At 37.5% G+C, this 15,573-nt stretch overlaps 3 protein-coding genes across 3 annotated transcripts; 2 read left to right on the top strand and 1 right to left on the bottom strand.

Annotated features, from left to right (window-relative positions):
- Positions 1–1,217: 1,217 nt before the first annotated feature.
- On the top strand, positions 1,218–6,411 carry LOC143599241 (respiratory burst oxidase homolog protein E-like). The gene is made up of 11 exons (XM_077077237.1): positions 1,218–1,766; positions 1,836–1,995; positions 2,445–2,493; positions 2,690–2,803; positions 3,022–3,828; positions 3,913–4,008; positions 4,724–4,839; positions 4,934–5,453; positions 5,542–5,670; positions 5,773–5,851; positions 5,931–6,411. Exons 1-11 carry the CDS (start codon positions 1,226–1,228, stop codon positions 6,038–6,040), a joined length of 2,721 nt encoding a protein of 906 aa, XP_076933352.1. The 5' UTR covers positions 1,218–1,225; the 3' UTR covers positions 6,041–6,411.
- A 491-nt stretch (positions 6,412–6,902) lies between these two features.
- LOC143599240 (pectinesterase inhibitor 3-like) lies at positions 6,903–11,130 on the top strand. The gene is made up of 2 exons (XM_077077236.1): positions 6,903–7,366; positions 10,540–11,130. Exons 1-2 carry the CDS (start codon positions 7,278–7,280, stop codon positions 11,000–11,002), a joined length of 552 nt encoding a protein of 183 aa, XP_076933351.1. The 5' UTR covers positions 6,903–7,277; the 3' UTR covers positions 11,003–11,130.
- Positions 11,131–11,179: 49 nt separating this feature from the next.
- Positions 11,180–15,285, bottom strand: LOC143599239 (3-oxoacyl-[acyl-carrier-protein] synthase II, chloroplastic-like). The gene is made up of 11 exons (XM_077077235.1): positions 15,082–15,285; positions 14,794–14,997; positions 14,499–14,609; positions 14,302–14,397; positions 14,189–14,234; positions 12,493–12,572; positions 12,358–12,426; positions 12,153–12,237; positions 11,918–12,072; positions 11,633–11,843; positions 11,180–11,328 (listed from the first exon to the last, which is right to left on the bottom strand). The coding sequence occupies exons 1-10, from the start codon at positions 15,265–15,267 to the stop codon at positions 11,730–11,732; spliced, it is 1,146 nt and encodes a 381-aa protein (XP_076933350.1). The 5' UTR covers positions 15,268–15,285; the 3' UTR covers positions 11,180–11,328; positions 11,633–11,729.
- Positions 15,286–15,573: the final 288 nt, after the last annotated feature.

The following is a 15,573-nucleotide window of genomic DNA, read 5'->3' as shown; positions in this document are numbered from 1 at the left end:
CTTTTGGCCGAAGACGAAAATTGGACCTTAAGTAAAAAAGGTTTTTTTATTAACATTAAAAAAATAAAATTTTAATGGTATTACTTGGTTATGATTTGGGCTGTGTAATTTTCTTTCTTTCTTTTATAAAAACATGCTTAAATGAGTTGAGTAATTGAGTTTAATCAATAAGAAAAAATACATGTATAATTTTTTTTAAAGAAAATCCAGGTCTACCGAGGTGATTGATTCGGGGACAGACGACGTCCCCACCCTCTTTCATAACTTGCCTTAATCGAAATTGATTGCAACTATTGCACTACTAGGGTAATACATTGTCACATTCATGTGCAACAAAACTGGTTATAAAAACTCATCAAAACAACAAAGCTGGATTATCTTCAAACTAGTTTGAGGCCCGTGTACAACACGAGTAGTTCTTAATAATACAATATTTAATAAATAATCAGTATACAAGAAACAATAAACCTGTAAACACTATTAATACAATCGTTGTACAATATTCTTTAAAACAATTATAAAGTAAAAGATAATTATAAATATTAAATGTTAGAAAAAAAGTAGGAAGTAAATATTAAATTAACAAATCTGAATCATAATTTTAAAAATGATAACTATTATTTTACTATTATAAATTTGTTAAAAATGATAAGATTTAGTGTTGAAGTGACAAGTGACAAGACTTGTAACTTTTTATTAGAGAGTATAGATATAGATTATCACTCCTACTCATAACATGAAGAAACATGCTATTGGTTATGGAGGATGTCTTACACTCAAAAGGTCGAAGTTCAAATGATGCATAATACAAGTTGTGATGTATTTTATCTTAAATAAAAAAAGGAAAAAATAAAATATATTAAAAACCCAAGATTAGTTGTTAAAATAACAAAAATATAAATTTAATTATTTATAAGTTTTGTAATGAAATAAAAACTCAAGATTAGTTGTTAAAATAATGAAATATTAGATAGTATAGGGAGTAAATAGGGAAATTAAAATTTTGAAATATAAAAAGGTGGCAGGAGTGGATGGTATGTATATTGTATATATATAGTTTATAATTATAATGTCAAGGTAGGAGTTGGAAAAGACTGGAGGTTAAGAAACAAGACTCAATTACTCTCAACACACACAAGCGTTGAATTCGTGTTTCATTCCACACATTTTGATCCAAATTCATCTATGATTAGCTCGCAATTCGAACAAGTAATCACATATAATAATGAGCTCTGATTCTCCGGCGAGTAGCCATTCAAATGGAAGATCAATGGATTCCATTGACGTCTACGGAATCGGAGGCGCAATGCTTCCTGTATTCCTTAACGACCTACACCACAACAACGATAAGGAACTTGTGGAAGTCACGTTGGAACTGGAAGATGATTCGATTATTCTCCGCAGCGTCAATCTAGCTGGAAACAATTCGAATCATCTTCCAGTTCCTTCACAAGGCGTCGGCGTCGCCAAGAAACTTCGTAGGAAGTTTTCGTGGCTGACGTCGGCGTCCTCGTCTTCGTCACGAGCTAATTCATTTTCTGACGCTTCTCTGGACCGTGTTTTAGCGTCCAGAGACGCTAGAAAAATGAAAGCTCAGCTGATCCGGACGAAATCCAGCGCGCAACGAGCGCTTGGAGGTCTCCGGTTCATCAGCAAGACGACGAATACGGATGTTAATGAGTTGTGGAAGAACGTTGAGGAGCGGTTTGTGCGTTTGTCTAGAGATGATGGGTTACTTGCTCGAGAAGATTTTGCGGAATGTATAGGTGATGGTTAAATTGATTATTTGGCTTTTACTGTTAATCTGTTATAGCGATGGTTTGTGTTTTGTGTAGGAATGGCGGATTCGAAGGAGTTTGCGTTGGGAGTGTTCGATGCATTGGCGAGAAGAAAACAGCAGAAATTGGGGAAGATCACGAAATCCGAGCTTTACGAGTTTTGGTTGCAGATTTCGGATCAGAGTTTTGATGCTCGTTTGCAGATCTTCTTCGACATGTAAGTCATTCTCTTCCTGTTTGCGGGAAAACTGAATTCTTCAAAGGTTCTTTGAGCTAGTGAAATGACTAATATGCCCTTGGGCTTATTTAACCAAATTTTGAGTTTCTTTTAATAGTTTTTGGTGCAAGGGGTATTTTGGTCATTTCACATGCTCTGTTTTTAAACATGAATAGAAATACAGAATAGACTTGCATATGATGGTTTTTTGTTGGCTTTTAAAAAAGTGATGGAATAATCTATTTTCTTGCTTTTAAAGAAAAGATTTTGGTGACAGTTATCTTTCTTATTTTATTAGATTAAACTTTAGATGACAATCTGTAAACTAAGGCAAAATGCTTAAAGCATATTCTTGAACTGTATTGATGATGAAGTTGGTTAACCAATTTATGCACCTTGTTTCTTGTTAAACAAGTTTTTATGATTCTTTTTCGTTCTTGTACACGCAGGGCCGATAGCAACGAAGATGGAAGGATCACGAGGGGCGAGATACAAGAGGTATATATATTTCAGTATTTGTTACATACAGTAGTATTTTTTTTATTTTTGTAATTATTAAAAAACGATTAGTTAGCAGACACTAATAACTTCATAAACAATGTCCTTTTAAATTAATTCTGCTATAAGGGTGAAGGGAATATTGGCCATGGGATTGTTTACTTAACATGTATCTTTGTTTTATATATATAAACAGCTGCTCGTGCTTAGCGCTTCAGCAAACAGATTGTCGAAGTTGAAAGAAGAAGCCGAGGAATACGCTTCCTTAATCATGGAAGAACTCGATCCTGAAAATCTTGGATATATTGAGGTATTATAGCCGGCTAGCCGCAAGCATAGCATGAATACAACTCGTTTAACCTGAAAATTTTATTTCATTCTTTTTGCATATTAATGCTTTAGTCTTACAATTACAAAAAAAATATAATTTTGTATAAAATAGTTACGTTTAAGCTATAAAAACGACACTCATTTCTTTTTAATCTTTTAAATTTTTAATAATAAGTAATGAAAGTTACTGTTTTCCAGTTATGGCAGTTGGAAACACTTTTACTACAAAGGGAAGTTTACATGAACTACAGTAGACCTCTAAGCATAACAAGCAGTGGCTGGAGCCAAAACTTGAACTCGCTAAAACCAAAAAGCGTTGTTCACCGGCTAACTCGTTTTATTCGATGGGCTTTGGTAGAAAACTGGCAAAGAAGTTGGGTTTTGCTGCTATGGTTTATAGCAATGGCTTGTTTGTTTTCATGGAAATTTAATCAATATAGAAACAAGGCCGCGTTTCAAGTAATGGGGTATTGTTTAACCACTGCTAAAGGGGCAGCCGAGACCCTTAAACTCAATATGGCTCTTATTCTTCTACCCGTTTGTAGAAACATGTTAACTGTTTTAAGGTCTACACAAGCCCGTTTGTTTATTCCTTTTGATGACAATATTAATTTTCACAAAGTGATTGCTTTTGCTATAGCAATTGGAGTTGTTTTGCATGTCGGGAACCATATGATTTGTGATTTCCCTCGGTTGGCAAACGCTTCACCAGAAAAGTTTGCTCTTATAGCATCGGATTTTCATGGTAAAAAGCCGACATATAAGGAGTTAATAAGCGGGGTGGAAGGTGTGACTGGAATTTCTATGTTGATACTGATGGCCTTCGCTTTCACTCTCGCCTCAAAATATTTTAGGAGAAGTTTGTTAAAACTGCCATCACCGTTTAACCGGTTAACTGGTTTCAACGCATTTTGGTTTTCACATCATCTGTTTGGTTTGGTGTATGCACTGCTCATCATTCATGGGTCCTTCGTGTTCTTGGTTCATAGCTGGAGTCAAAAAACGGTAAAATGTTTGTGCTCTTGTAGGAAAATAATAACAATAATGTTATTGTTTTTTTGGCTAAGAATATGTGTTCCAATGTTGCAGACATGGATGTATATCTCGGTCCCAATCTTAATATATGCAGCCGAAAGAATTTTGAGAATAGGACGGTCAGAACACTACTCTGCTAAAATCATCAAGGTGAGCATAGGCTTGTCATCATCATCATCATCGTACTCAGTCTATCCCACCAATAGCCAAGCTATGGTAGGGTCTGAGGAGGGTAAGATGTAGACAGCCTTACCCCTACCCCATAGGGATAGAGAGGCTGCTTCCGATGAGACCCCCGGCTCGATAGTAGTTTTGCATCAAGCCTTGGACATAAGGCACATAGCACTCAATCATCGGGACACCGGCTGATTGGTGCATGTACCATTGTCTTTCGGCTATCAACGCCACCACATGATGCCTGATTAACCTTCCGCCACTTTTAACGTTATTTTCACGAGATTAGTAAAATAACGTTAAAATTAGTGCAATTTTACTTTTGCCCACCCGAGGGTTCACACATATATACATTATATGCACGCACCGCAAGCAGGGCGAATAATATTAAACTAACCTTGCCATCAATAACAAGTAATTATTTTTCTTACTGTGGAGTTATTCAATCTTGAACTTAGGATTAACCCTTAGTGTAGAAGTTTATGGTGAGCATAGGCTTGTAAACGAACTTAACAAACATGGATATAGCATGTTCGTTCTCCTTTGTTTAAGTTTAACCGAACAAACAATCGAACACAAACAATTAAACGGACAAGGTTTTCTCGTTCGTGTTAGTTCGTTAAGAAAATGAACATGCTCATACTCCTTTATGAACATAAAATCTACTAAAAACATCTTTTTTTTATCCTAGGTTTCCAACCTACCGGGAGATGTATTCAGCATAATCATGTCCAAACCGAATGGATTTAAATACAGAAGCGGGCAGTATATATTTCTACAATGCCCTTCAATCTCTCCCTTCGAATGGTATATATAGATATAAATGTCTACAATCCAAATCTATCCATCGAATCTTAATATTAACGCTTATGTTTTTTTGTAACTTTTTAATAATATTTAGGCACCCATTTTCAATTACTTCATCACCAGGCGACGATTACTTGAGTGTTCACATCCGGACGGTTGGAGACTGGACACAAGAACTAAAAGAAGTGTTAACATATGATAACGGTTCATCATGTACAATCGGACGCGCCAAATTTAAGAAGCTAGGGGAAGTCAACTCAAAAGGGTTACCAAAGCTACTATTAGATGGACCTTACGGTGCACCAGCGCAGGACTACAGAAACTACGACGTGCTACTTCTCGTGGGATTAGGAATCGGAGCCACTCCTTTCATAAGTATCCTTAGAGACTTGTTAAACAGTAACCGGACACTAGAAGATCAAACGGATTCCAACACAGAAACGAGTGTTTCAGGCGATAGTTTAATGAGTCTAGCATCTTCAAGCATGGTATCAAATGACAAGAAGAAATCAAGAAGGGTTAAAAGTGCTAGCTTTTATTGGGTCACTAGAGAGCCCGGCTCGTTTGAATGGTTTAAAGGAGTCATGAATGAAGTTGCTGAAATGGATCACAAAGTAACTAGCATTTAATCCTACTTGTTTTAAACTTGATGTTTTCATTAGTTATACATCATTTGACTTAATAGTGATTAATTTAAAACAGGGTCAAATTGAGATGCATAATTATCTTACTAGTGTTTATAAGGAGGGTGATGCAAGGTCAACTCTAATCACTATGGTTCAAGCACTTACTCATGCCAAACATGGAGTTGACATCCTATCTGGCACTAGAGTATGATACATTATATATTATACACTATACAAGCTACAATAATTGATATAATGCCTTATATATTATATATTTATACATGCTACATTAATTAATTTGTTACAGGTAAGGACACATTTTGCTAGACCGAATTGGGGAGAGGTGTTCAGCAAGGTAGCATTGAAACATCCGAATACAACCGTAGGTAAATAATCTATAAAATCCCGACTCGATTAATTTAATAGTGAATAAACGCTTAGAAAAGTTTTGATTTTGGTACGTAGGAGTATTTTATTGTGGGATGCCGGTGTTGGCGAAGGAGTTGAAGAAACTATCATATGAGATGAGTCACAAGACATCGACACGGTTTGAGTTTCACAAGGAGTATTTCTGAAGTGAAATCGCGTGTAAAGTTATATATACGGATTAAATACATTTATTACAATTTTTAAGTACAAAAAGAATGTAAATTTGTACACTATACAACAACAGTAGTGTAGATCAACTTGTATAATTTGAGAAATACAATGAAGAAGATGATATTTAGTTAGCTCCTGTGAGTTTGGTTTGAACCATGTGAACCAGGCCCCAAATGTCAGAGTGCACTCTGATTGGGCCCAAACCATTGGTTCCAGTCTAAAGCAGGACATGAAACATGAAGATGTGGGGTTGGCAGTCAGACCATACAAGATGGATGACACTCATATAACAAGAAAAATTATCATAAATTTCTTTTTCATTAAATGATATTTATCTATTTATGTGCTATTAAGTTATGGCACCCATGTACTACCATCATTAGTACCATTCTCACCCATAATATTATAATAACAAGTAACAACATATACATATATAACTGACTGTCACACTTTAAATTATCACACATTTATTTGATATTCAACTATTTCATTTTAAGGTTTTTAACCCACATTATCCTGACTCTTTGAGGTAGAATAGAAGCAAGGATAAACAAGAATAATCTAAAGACTGAAATTTATAATGTAAGTAATACTAAGATTCACACATTATTAAATAGAAATCGAAAGAAAATCAAAAATTGCAAAATTGGGGGAGATCGTCAATAGTATGAGACTCGGGCTCAAGATGTTGAGTTTAGGCTTGACAATTAGAACTAACCGGCTATACCGGTTTGCTATATGATCCGACTCGTTGAGATGTTCCACTGATTACTTATGGTCCTGTAATCTCAGACATAGCCCAATATATGTTATTTTCTAGTCTGTTTAACTCTGATTAACTAATCCAAGTATGAATCCACTGACCTTCGGATCACCTCCGTATCACCATAACCGTAACCTACCCTACCCATCTTATCTTCATTTCATTTACTGTTTATTGGCCAACAAATGTTGGTGAGCATTTATAATGAAGAGTAATTGCCAGCCTTTCCTTTTCCATATGCATGACAACACAAGGAAAAAAGATGAAAATAACCTTAAAAGAGAATGGTAACACTTAAATTTTACATTTATGTCCAACCCATACCTATTACACTTTCTGTCTCAATAATATCATTGTTCAATGTTCATAGATGAACCATTATTTAGTTGCTTCCCACCTACCAAAACCTCACACTTTGCAAACTTAACTTCACACCAATTCATATCCCCATGGCAGCTACCTTCATCTTCTTAATCATCTTAACTCTAGCTTCATTCACCACCACCATCGTCACCGCCACCCCGCCAACGGACCTAGTCCAATCTGTTGGGTTTCGTAGGCCTTTTGTTGGCCCGATTTATTATTTGAAGTCCAAAGGGCAGATGGGTGTAGGGTGGCCAGACCGAAGCCCGGCCCGGTTTAGATTTCTTGCATAATAATTTACTAACCCTAGTTCAGTCTCTATATAAACAACATTATGTACTTGTAATTTTTGTCACTCAATAAAGATATACCTAGTTGCCACCCGTGGACGTAGGTCAGTTTAGACCGAACCACGTTAAATCCTCGTGTTCGTTTATTGCTTTCGTGTGTGTGTTCGGTTTCGTGTGTGCGTTTAATCCTAACAAGTGGTATCTAAAGCTTAGGTTCGGATCACACGAGAACGCGTGAACCAGTTCTGCTCATCGCGGCCGCGGAAGTCGGAGCTAGGGTTCCGTCAGTTTCTGTTCGCCGTCGTCACAGTCGGTTAGGGTTTTTTCCCAGCCACCGACGTTCTTTTTGTGGAGGTTCTGTTCGAAAGTCATCTGCGCGTCGCCACCGTGTACCGTCGCTAGTTTCCCTCCGTTGATCGGTTCATTGTTGGCAGTTCCATTGCCACCATAGAAGATCAGAACGCGGAGCTGAAGTTGCAGTCGTATTAAATTACTTTTGTGGGAAAGCAGCGGTGTGATGTGACCACGTTTGACCAAAAAATTCTTGTTGCTACTAGACCCTCCTTATTGGGCTTAGTAAAGGCCTGCTAAATAATTTTTTATTTGGGCTTTAGATTAAAAGGCCCAATTGGTTTAATTTGGGTGGTACGTATATTTTTTGGCAGGTTAGCCAAATATATTATTTTTGGTCAAGATCATATTTTACCAAAAGGGAGTTTTGTTACCAGACCAGTTCTGAACTTTTTGTTTGGCCAATATAGATCGTTGTTTCGATCTTTGTTATTGGTGTGGGTTGTTTCATTACCGATTAAGTAAGTTAACGAACCAAGAACAAGTTGAATCAGGATTCTATTTTTCATTGAAGAACCGTTGTCAATCAGAAGGAGTCATTTAAAGAAACAGAGAACCAGTGCCAACCGCGTTTGTCAGGTTTTATCGTTTCAGTTTCTGATTTACAGTTCGTATTTCCGCTGCGGTTTAAATAGGTTGATTTTTAACAGAGTTCAGTAGAACAGCCGTTAAGTTCAGGCTCGTGCCATTGTTGTGTCTGTCTCTGTTTTTATCCAGTTTTTCGTTTTAGTCATTGTTATGGCAGAAGACGGAAAGGTTTCGATACAGAAGTTTGACGGACAGAAGTTCGGTTGGTGGAAGATGCAGATTGAGGCACTACTTTGTCAGAAAGACTTGGATGTAGTGTTTGAGGATGAAAAACCAGAAAAGTTGCCAGAAGCAGATTGGAAGAAGTTAGACAAGAAAGCTAGGGCTTGTATTACATTGTCGTTGTCGGAAGATGTGGCGTTTAACGTCATGAAAGAAACCACAGCCCGTGGTATGATGGACGCACTATCCAACATGTATGAGAAGCCTTCGGCAGCGAATAAAGTCTATCTTATCCGAGAGCTAGTGACAACAAGAATGAAAGAGGGTGGGTCAGTTACAACTCATATCAATAATCTTAATTCGATCTTGTCCCGCTTAGTGTCAGTTGACATTAAGTTTGATGATGAAGTTCAAGGCCTCTTGTTATTATCTTCTTTGCCCGACAGTTGGTCGCAAACAGTGACTGCAGTTTGTAGTTCGTCTACAAATATTACTTTCGATGGGATTCGAGATCTGATTCTGGGAGAAGATTCAAGACGCAGAAGTTCAGGTGAATCATCAGGCAATATGCTAGTCACAGAAGGTAGAGGTAGGGGAAAACAACGAGGCAGTGGGAGCAGGAAGAGGAGTCAGTCTAAGACTCGTAAGGATATTGAATGTTGGGGTTGTAAAGAGAAAGGACACTTCAGGAATCAGTGTCCGAATGGTAAGAAAGAGGTGAACGTTACAGAAGACGACACAGATGACGGGGTCAGTAGTGATGAGGCTTTGGTTTGTAGTGTTGAGAGTAGCGTTGATGCTTGGGTGATGGATTCTGGTGCATCGTTTCATGCCACTCACTGTAGTGAAACGATGAAGAATCTTAAATTTGGGGATTTTAGAAAGGTTCGACTAGCGAATGATGATATTTTAGAGGTTACGGGTATGGGAGACGTTGATTTGATAACTTCAGCCGGTACTTCTTGGACTTTGAAAGACGTGAGGGTTATTCCAAGTTTGAAGAAACGTTTGATTTCAGTTGGGCAGTTGGATGACCAAGGGCACGATGTTAAGTTCGGGAATGGGCAGTGGAAAGTAGTCAAAGGGAATCTTGTGGTTGCTCGTGGCACGAAAATGGGTTCATTGTATATGGTCGGCACGTCATCGAAAGGAGTGGATCCAGTTTTGGTGAAAGACAAAATCCGGTTCACAGAATCTCGTGGGCAGAAGAAGGTTCGTTTTGCAAGTAACAAACCCAGAGCCAAAGTGAAGATTCAGGATGAACGAGCTAGGAAGGTTAAATCAGTTGGGGGACATCGTGACAGTGGGAGCACAGGTCGTGTTTCAGTTACAGTTCCAGGTCGACAGTGGATTAAGAAAACCAGTATTCCAGCTGTAAAAGTCTCTCCAATGAATTACTTGCTGAATATGGAGAGTGTTTGTTCTCAGGTTATCTCAGGATCCGGTAGTTCGTTACAGTGGGAGCCGGTAGGGACAGAGAACGGGTCAGGGGCAGTTTCAGCCATGACTGACGTGTTGGAGCTCCGGGGAGCTTCAACGGGCCTTCAGGTTAATTGATGAGAAGGCGGTGGCAACTAGAAGAAGTTTAATGTTCAGATTACAGAAGTACAATCAGGAGTGCAGACGAGAGTATTCAAGGCCTCCGAGTGGGAGATTGTTGGGTTTCGTAGGCCTTTTGTTGGCCCGATTTATTATTTGAAGTCCAAAGGGCAGATGGGTGTAGGGTGGCCAGACCGAAGCCCGGCCCGGTTTAGATTTCTTGCATAATAATTTACTAACCCTAGTTCAGTCTCTATATAAACAACATTATGTACTTGTAATTTTTGTCACTCAATAAAGATATACCTAGTTGCCACCCGTGGACGTAGATCAGTTTAGACCGAACCACGTTAAATCCTCGTGTTCGTTTATTGCTTTCGTGTGTGTGTTCGGTTTCGTGTGTGCGTTTAATCCTAACACAATCATCATGTCTCCATGCCACCTTTCCTAAAGTATGCATCCACACATTCTCCCTTTACAAAGGACCAGCCACCACCCCACGTGAACTCGCACAAGCCGCGATCAAAGTCAGCATTACTCGAGCCACCAAAGCGTCTGAATATCTTTCCGGATTGCAAAAAGAAGCCGACCGAAGGGAGAAAGGAGCCTTAAAGGACTGTGCTAGCCAGATAGCCGACTCGGTGGATGATCTTAGAAAGACATTGGGTGAACTTAAGGAGCTCAAAAGAGGCACGTTCAAGTGGCAAATGAGCAATGCCAAGACATGGGTCAGTGCAGCATTGACTAATGAAGATACATGTCTTGATGGGTTCAAAGAGATTGAAGGGCGGGTTCGGTCCGATATTAAACGGAAGGTCACAAATGTTGCTAAGGTTACTAGTAATGCTCTTTATCTCATCAACCGTCTTGATCACCCCTAGCTAACCATGTTATGATGTTTGTTACCCATGTTTTATTATCATTTATATATATGTTTTCTTGCTTGTTAGGCAAGTAATTATTATCTTTCTAGATCTTGTTATATAATAAAGTAATGTATTTATTTATATCTTATAAAGATTAGATGGTTTGCTAATTAAGTATGATAACAAAATTGATCATAAAGCTAGCTAGCTAGTACAATAATGTTTTATTGGAAAGGTGCAAATAATACTGAAGAGTTGTGACCTCCAAACCCAAATGAATTGGATAGGGCCACCTTGATATCAAGTCTTTCTTTCTTTTGTCCCACCAACACATTCATGTCCTGTTTAAGATATAAATCTTAGGTTAGCTGACAACGATACAACTAGCGGTAGTAAGACAGGGTTCGGAATAAAGGATTGAGACGGATCGGGCTGATACATTAACGCTTTATTGTCCGTTTTAGAATATAGGTTAATGAAAGTATAAATATTTGAATAAAAGGAATTAATGGGTTGTATATATTAAAAATATACTTTTAGTTCGGTCCTTTTGTAACTCGTTCGTCAAATTTGAGTAACTTGAAGTAAAACACAACCCAATCCGCTCATTCATGAATGCAAAAATCGATAGGAAGTCGTGTGTACCACATATTTGTCCGGGTGATCAAGATTAAGGTTCTGATGTAGCCATCCAGTTTGTATCACCTACGTAACATACCAAAACTAAATTCAAAACAAATGGTTAAACAAAACAAAAAACTGCAACTTGCATTACTTGAATTGTTGCGATAGCTTCCACAGCACCAGCGGCTCCCATAAGGTGACCGATCATTGATTTTGTAGAGTTCACTCGCAACTACATAAAATTTTATATTAATACATGTAACTAAGTTCCATAAAAGAGTTAAGTAATAATTTAATAAAAGTCACCTCTTGGTTCTGGCCAAAGCAATGCATTATAGCTTGATATTCCTTAATGTCTCCTGCTTGGGTTGATGTAGCATGTGCATTTACATAGTTCACATCTTCCCTCGCCACGCCCGACTGAGATAACGCCTTCTCAATGCATAATATAGCACCGGCACCTAGTAATACATACATACATATAACTCGACGGTTTAATTACACGTGCTCGTACATCATACATAAGGGTGGTTTGATCTACCTTCAGGATGAGGCATTGTCATATGATAAGCATCAGAACTAATGTTTCCACCCAACACTTCTGCATAAATATTAGCATCTCTTTTCTGTCCACCGGTTTGATATCAAATATTGGATTCAAAATGGAAACATGATTAACAAATGACCATCCTTTTGGTTTATATTTAAGTCACATTATCACAAAACTATCTAACTTAATAACATACTTTAGCATGCTCAAGTTCTTCCAACATCAAAACTCCGGCTCCTTCTCCCATAACAAATCCGTCACGATCCTTTAATTCAATTCAACCCGTAAACAAATGATCAAAAAGAAGTTGGATAATAAAGGAAAGATATACCGAATCCCATGGGCGTGAAGCTTTGCCAGGATCATCATTCCTCTCACTTAAAGCTTTACATGCCACAAAACCTCCAACTCCTGCACAAGTTTTTATCTTTATGATTAAGATGAAGGGAATTTTCTAAAGGAAAATTACCAAAATAGCCGAGTTTTGACCATTACTGGATTTGACAAAATGGTCGTTGACCTTTAAATTTTACCAAATAACATTTGACTTTTTTTTTTCTTAATAAATAAGAAAACAACTTGGTCATTCATAGAATACCATAGGTTAGCCATGGTTGCACGGAGGAGCAGATTAAGGTGCTGTTTGTTTTTGCAGACATAAACTGTCTGTAAGCTGATTTCATCTGTTTTTATGTCTGCAGCTGAAGATGTGGTCTGAAGCTCTGTAAGCTGAAAAAATAAGACTGTTTGTTTTTATAAGTTAACACTGTCTGCATAAACTGAAAATACAAACACATTAATTAATAAATTATTTATTAATTCATTAATATCACCAAGAAAGGGAAGTACAAGGAGTTCCAGAAGACGATGTAGAAGAAACTCCATTGTTACTATTCGAATCACCACCGCCACAAACGTCTTCGTCGTCGCCAGAAGACGTCTCCTCCGTCTCCAACCGTGACGGCGACGTGTCCGGCGTCTCAAACGGCGTATTTCCGGCGACCCTACTCTTTCTCCCGTTTTCCTCACCGTTGTACACCGGATTCGAAATGGATGGGTGGCATGGGCGATTAATCCCATCGGGACCGGAATGGCGGGGGCTCAATCGTTTATCGCGTTCAAGGGTTCCAACGGATCGATGACGGTGAAGACGTATAATATTAGCTCCTACTCGTCAATTGTTGAAGGGAAGATTGCGTTTGAAGTGCCGTAGGCTAGTGCTGAGTTTTCCGGTGGGGTGATGAAGATTTTTGCGACGATGAAGTTGCCGGAGGCGATGACGGAGGTGAATCATATCTGGCCGGAGTTTATGGGATGCTTATTGTTGTTTTTGGATGGTTGGAGAGGAGGCAGCAGGAGAGCAGGTAGGGTGAAGATGTGTGAAGCAATAATTTTTAACTTCTTTTTTAAGATAAAAGAAGCTGATTTCAGATCTTATCTTAAAAAAAAAAACAAACAGTCTTCATGGATGATGTCTGCGCGCCTGCAGACATCACCCCTCCTGCAGATGTTTTAATCAAAAACAAACACAACCTAAATCTCAAGCTGCAATTAACTTTTTGTATATGTCATTTCTTTTACAAATAATGTTTTTATATTAATTATTTTATTTTTTTTTACAAATAATGATTTTCATTAAATATTTTACAAATAGGATTTTTTATACTAATTATTTTTTTACAATAATTATTTTATATTAAGTTTTTTAATCATAAAACATTTTTTCTATATTAACTATTTTTGTTTTACAAATAGTTATAAGTTTTTAAAACAATTTTTATTTTTTAGTTGTTTTTATTGTGTCCCCCAAAGCATAGTATATATATGTTGTCTAGGCATGGAATTAGTGCTCCAAAATCATATATAAAATATGTTGTTCTAAATTAAAACTTACTGCTACAAAGCACAAATGTTAAGTTGTGATGTTTCATTCATTAATTGAAACATTCGAAACCATTTAGTCGATATTCCTGATCAACTTGGCAACTCATGTGTTTTTCCAATTTATAAGAGAAATAAGATGATACCTATCGGCAAAATGGATGACTCCGAGCCACCACAAAGCATTATATCCTGCAAAAGTGTCAACACTATAAAACAATGGTGGCACACCATAGAATAACATGAACACAACACTTACAACATCACCGTCGATGATGTGATTTGCAGCATTTAATATACAGAAGTTACTTGTAGCACACGCAGTCGATATAGAATAAGTTGGCCCATTCCAGCCCTGAAGTTACATATGTAAACAGTTAAAGATGTGTTTTTTTCGAACGGCAATTTAAAGACGTGTTGAATGTTTTTTATTATCATAGATGGACTTGATCTTACAAGATCAATGGCTAGCAATGATGAACCCATGTTAGTACTTGCAAATGGTACACAGAAAGGAGATATCTTCCTGTATGAAATCCTCAGGGCTTCAATTGAATCACTCACAACCTAAAATGGAAACATTTAAATTAAGAAACCAAACCGAAGAATAATAATGACAAAGCTAATCAACTAATGATAATGATACAACGTAAATAACTATCATAATATTCAAAGAATAATAACTAACAAACAAACAAACAAACAAACAAACAAACAAGCAAGCTTAAAGATAAATGATAAATCAGCTAACCTTCATACCACCCATACCAGAACCAATCAAAACTCCACATCTAGTTTTATCAATCTTCTCCATACCACCTTCGGTTAAACCGCCATCCACCACCGCTTTCTTGCCTGCAACAAGCACGTAGAGCATAAACTTATCAAGCCGCTTCGAGACCTTTGGCGCAATCCATCCATCGGTCGAGAACCTTTTGATTTCTCCAGCTATTCTCTATGAGTTAAAACTTTATTATATATATGGCCATCTTTATGTAAACCTTATTCACGAAAGATCAAGACATGATATGTGACATACAGTTGGGTAGGTTGAACAATCAAATGACTCAATCTCACTAATGCCACTAACTCCATCAAGCAGATTATTGTAATATTCGTCCGGATTCTGACCAACTGAAGTTACCAAGCCCATTCCGGTTACAACCACTCGTCTTCTTGTTGGATGTTTCGCTTTCAATGTCGATTCCATTGATGCTACAACCATTTCTTCACAAAGTTTAGATTAAAAACCAAATGTCTCACTTACTGTATAAAAATTAAAAAGATATTTATTACCACAATGGGGTGGATGGAAACAAAGACTGTGGCGCCTATGGCGAAAGGAAACATTTGTGCTTGGAGAAACATGTACTTTAGAAACAAGACGACGGTAGTCAATTAACGAAACGACGATTGTAGCAGAATTGGAAGCCATCATCTTCACTGGCGGCCACTGAGGTAATAATATGTTTGTTGAAAAACAAAGAGAAGATGAAGGTTAAGTTATCAAAGACGTACGTGAGTCTGTTTA

This window comes from Bidens hawaiensis, unplaced genomic scaffold, assembly GCF_021521415.1.
Source record: "Bidens hawaiensis isolate Kalapana, Puna unplaced genomic scaffold, B.hawaiensis_p1.1 tig00051638_1, whole genome shotgun sequence".
Taxonomy (NCBI): Eukaryota; Viridiplantae; Streptophyta; class Magnoliopsida; order Asterales; family Asteraceae; genus Bidens; species Bidens hawaiensis.
The sequence above is the reverse complement of the archived record's forward strand: the minus strand, read 5'-3'. Positions and strand labels throughout refer to the sequence as shown.

Coding starts and splice junctions, on each gene's coding strand:
- LOC143599241 (XM_077077237.1), top strand. CDS start 1,226: ATGAGCTCTGATTCTCCGGCGAGTAGCCATTCAAATGGAAGATCAATG. Junction 1,996..2,444: donor TTGCAGATCTTCTTCGACAT/GTAAGTCATTCT, acceptor TTGTACACGCAG/GGCCGATAGCAACGAAGATG. Junction 5,454..5,541: donor TTGCTGAAATGGATCACAAA/GTAACTAGCATT, acceptor AATTTAAAACAG/GGTCAAATTGAGATGCATAA.
- LOC143599240 (XM_077077236.1), top strand. CDS start 7,278: ATGGCAGCTACCTTCATCTTCTTAATCATCTTAACTCTAGCTTCATTC. Junction 7,367..10,539: donor ACCCCGCCAACGGACCTAGT/CCAATCTGTTGG, acceptor TTTAATCCTAAC/ACAATCATCATGTCTCCATG.
- LOC143599239 (XM_077077235.1), bottom strand. CDS start 15,267: ATGGTTGTAGCATCAATGGAATCGACATTGAAAGCGAAACATCCAACA. Junction 14,610..14,793: donor CTGGTATGGGTGGTATGAAG/GTTAGCTGATTT, acceptor TTTCCATTTTAG/GTTGTGAGTGATTCAATTGA. Junction 12,073..12,152: donor GACAATGCCTCATCCTGAAG/GTAGATCAAACC, acceptor ATGTATTACTAG/GTGCCGGTGCTATATTATGC.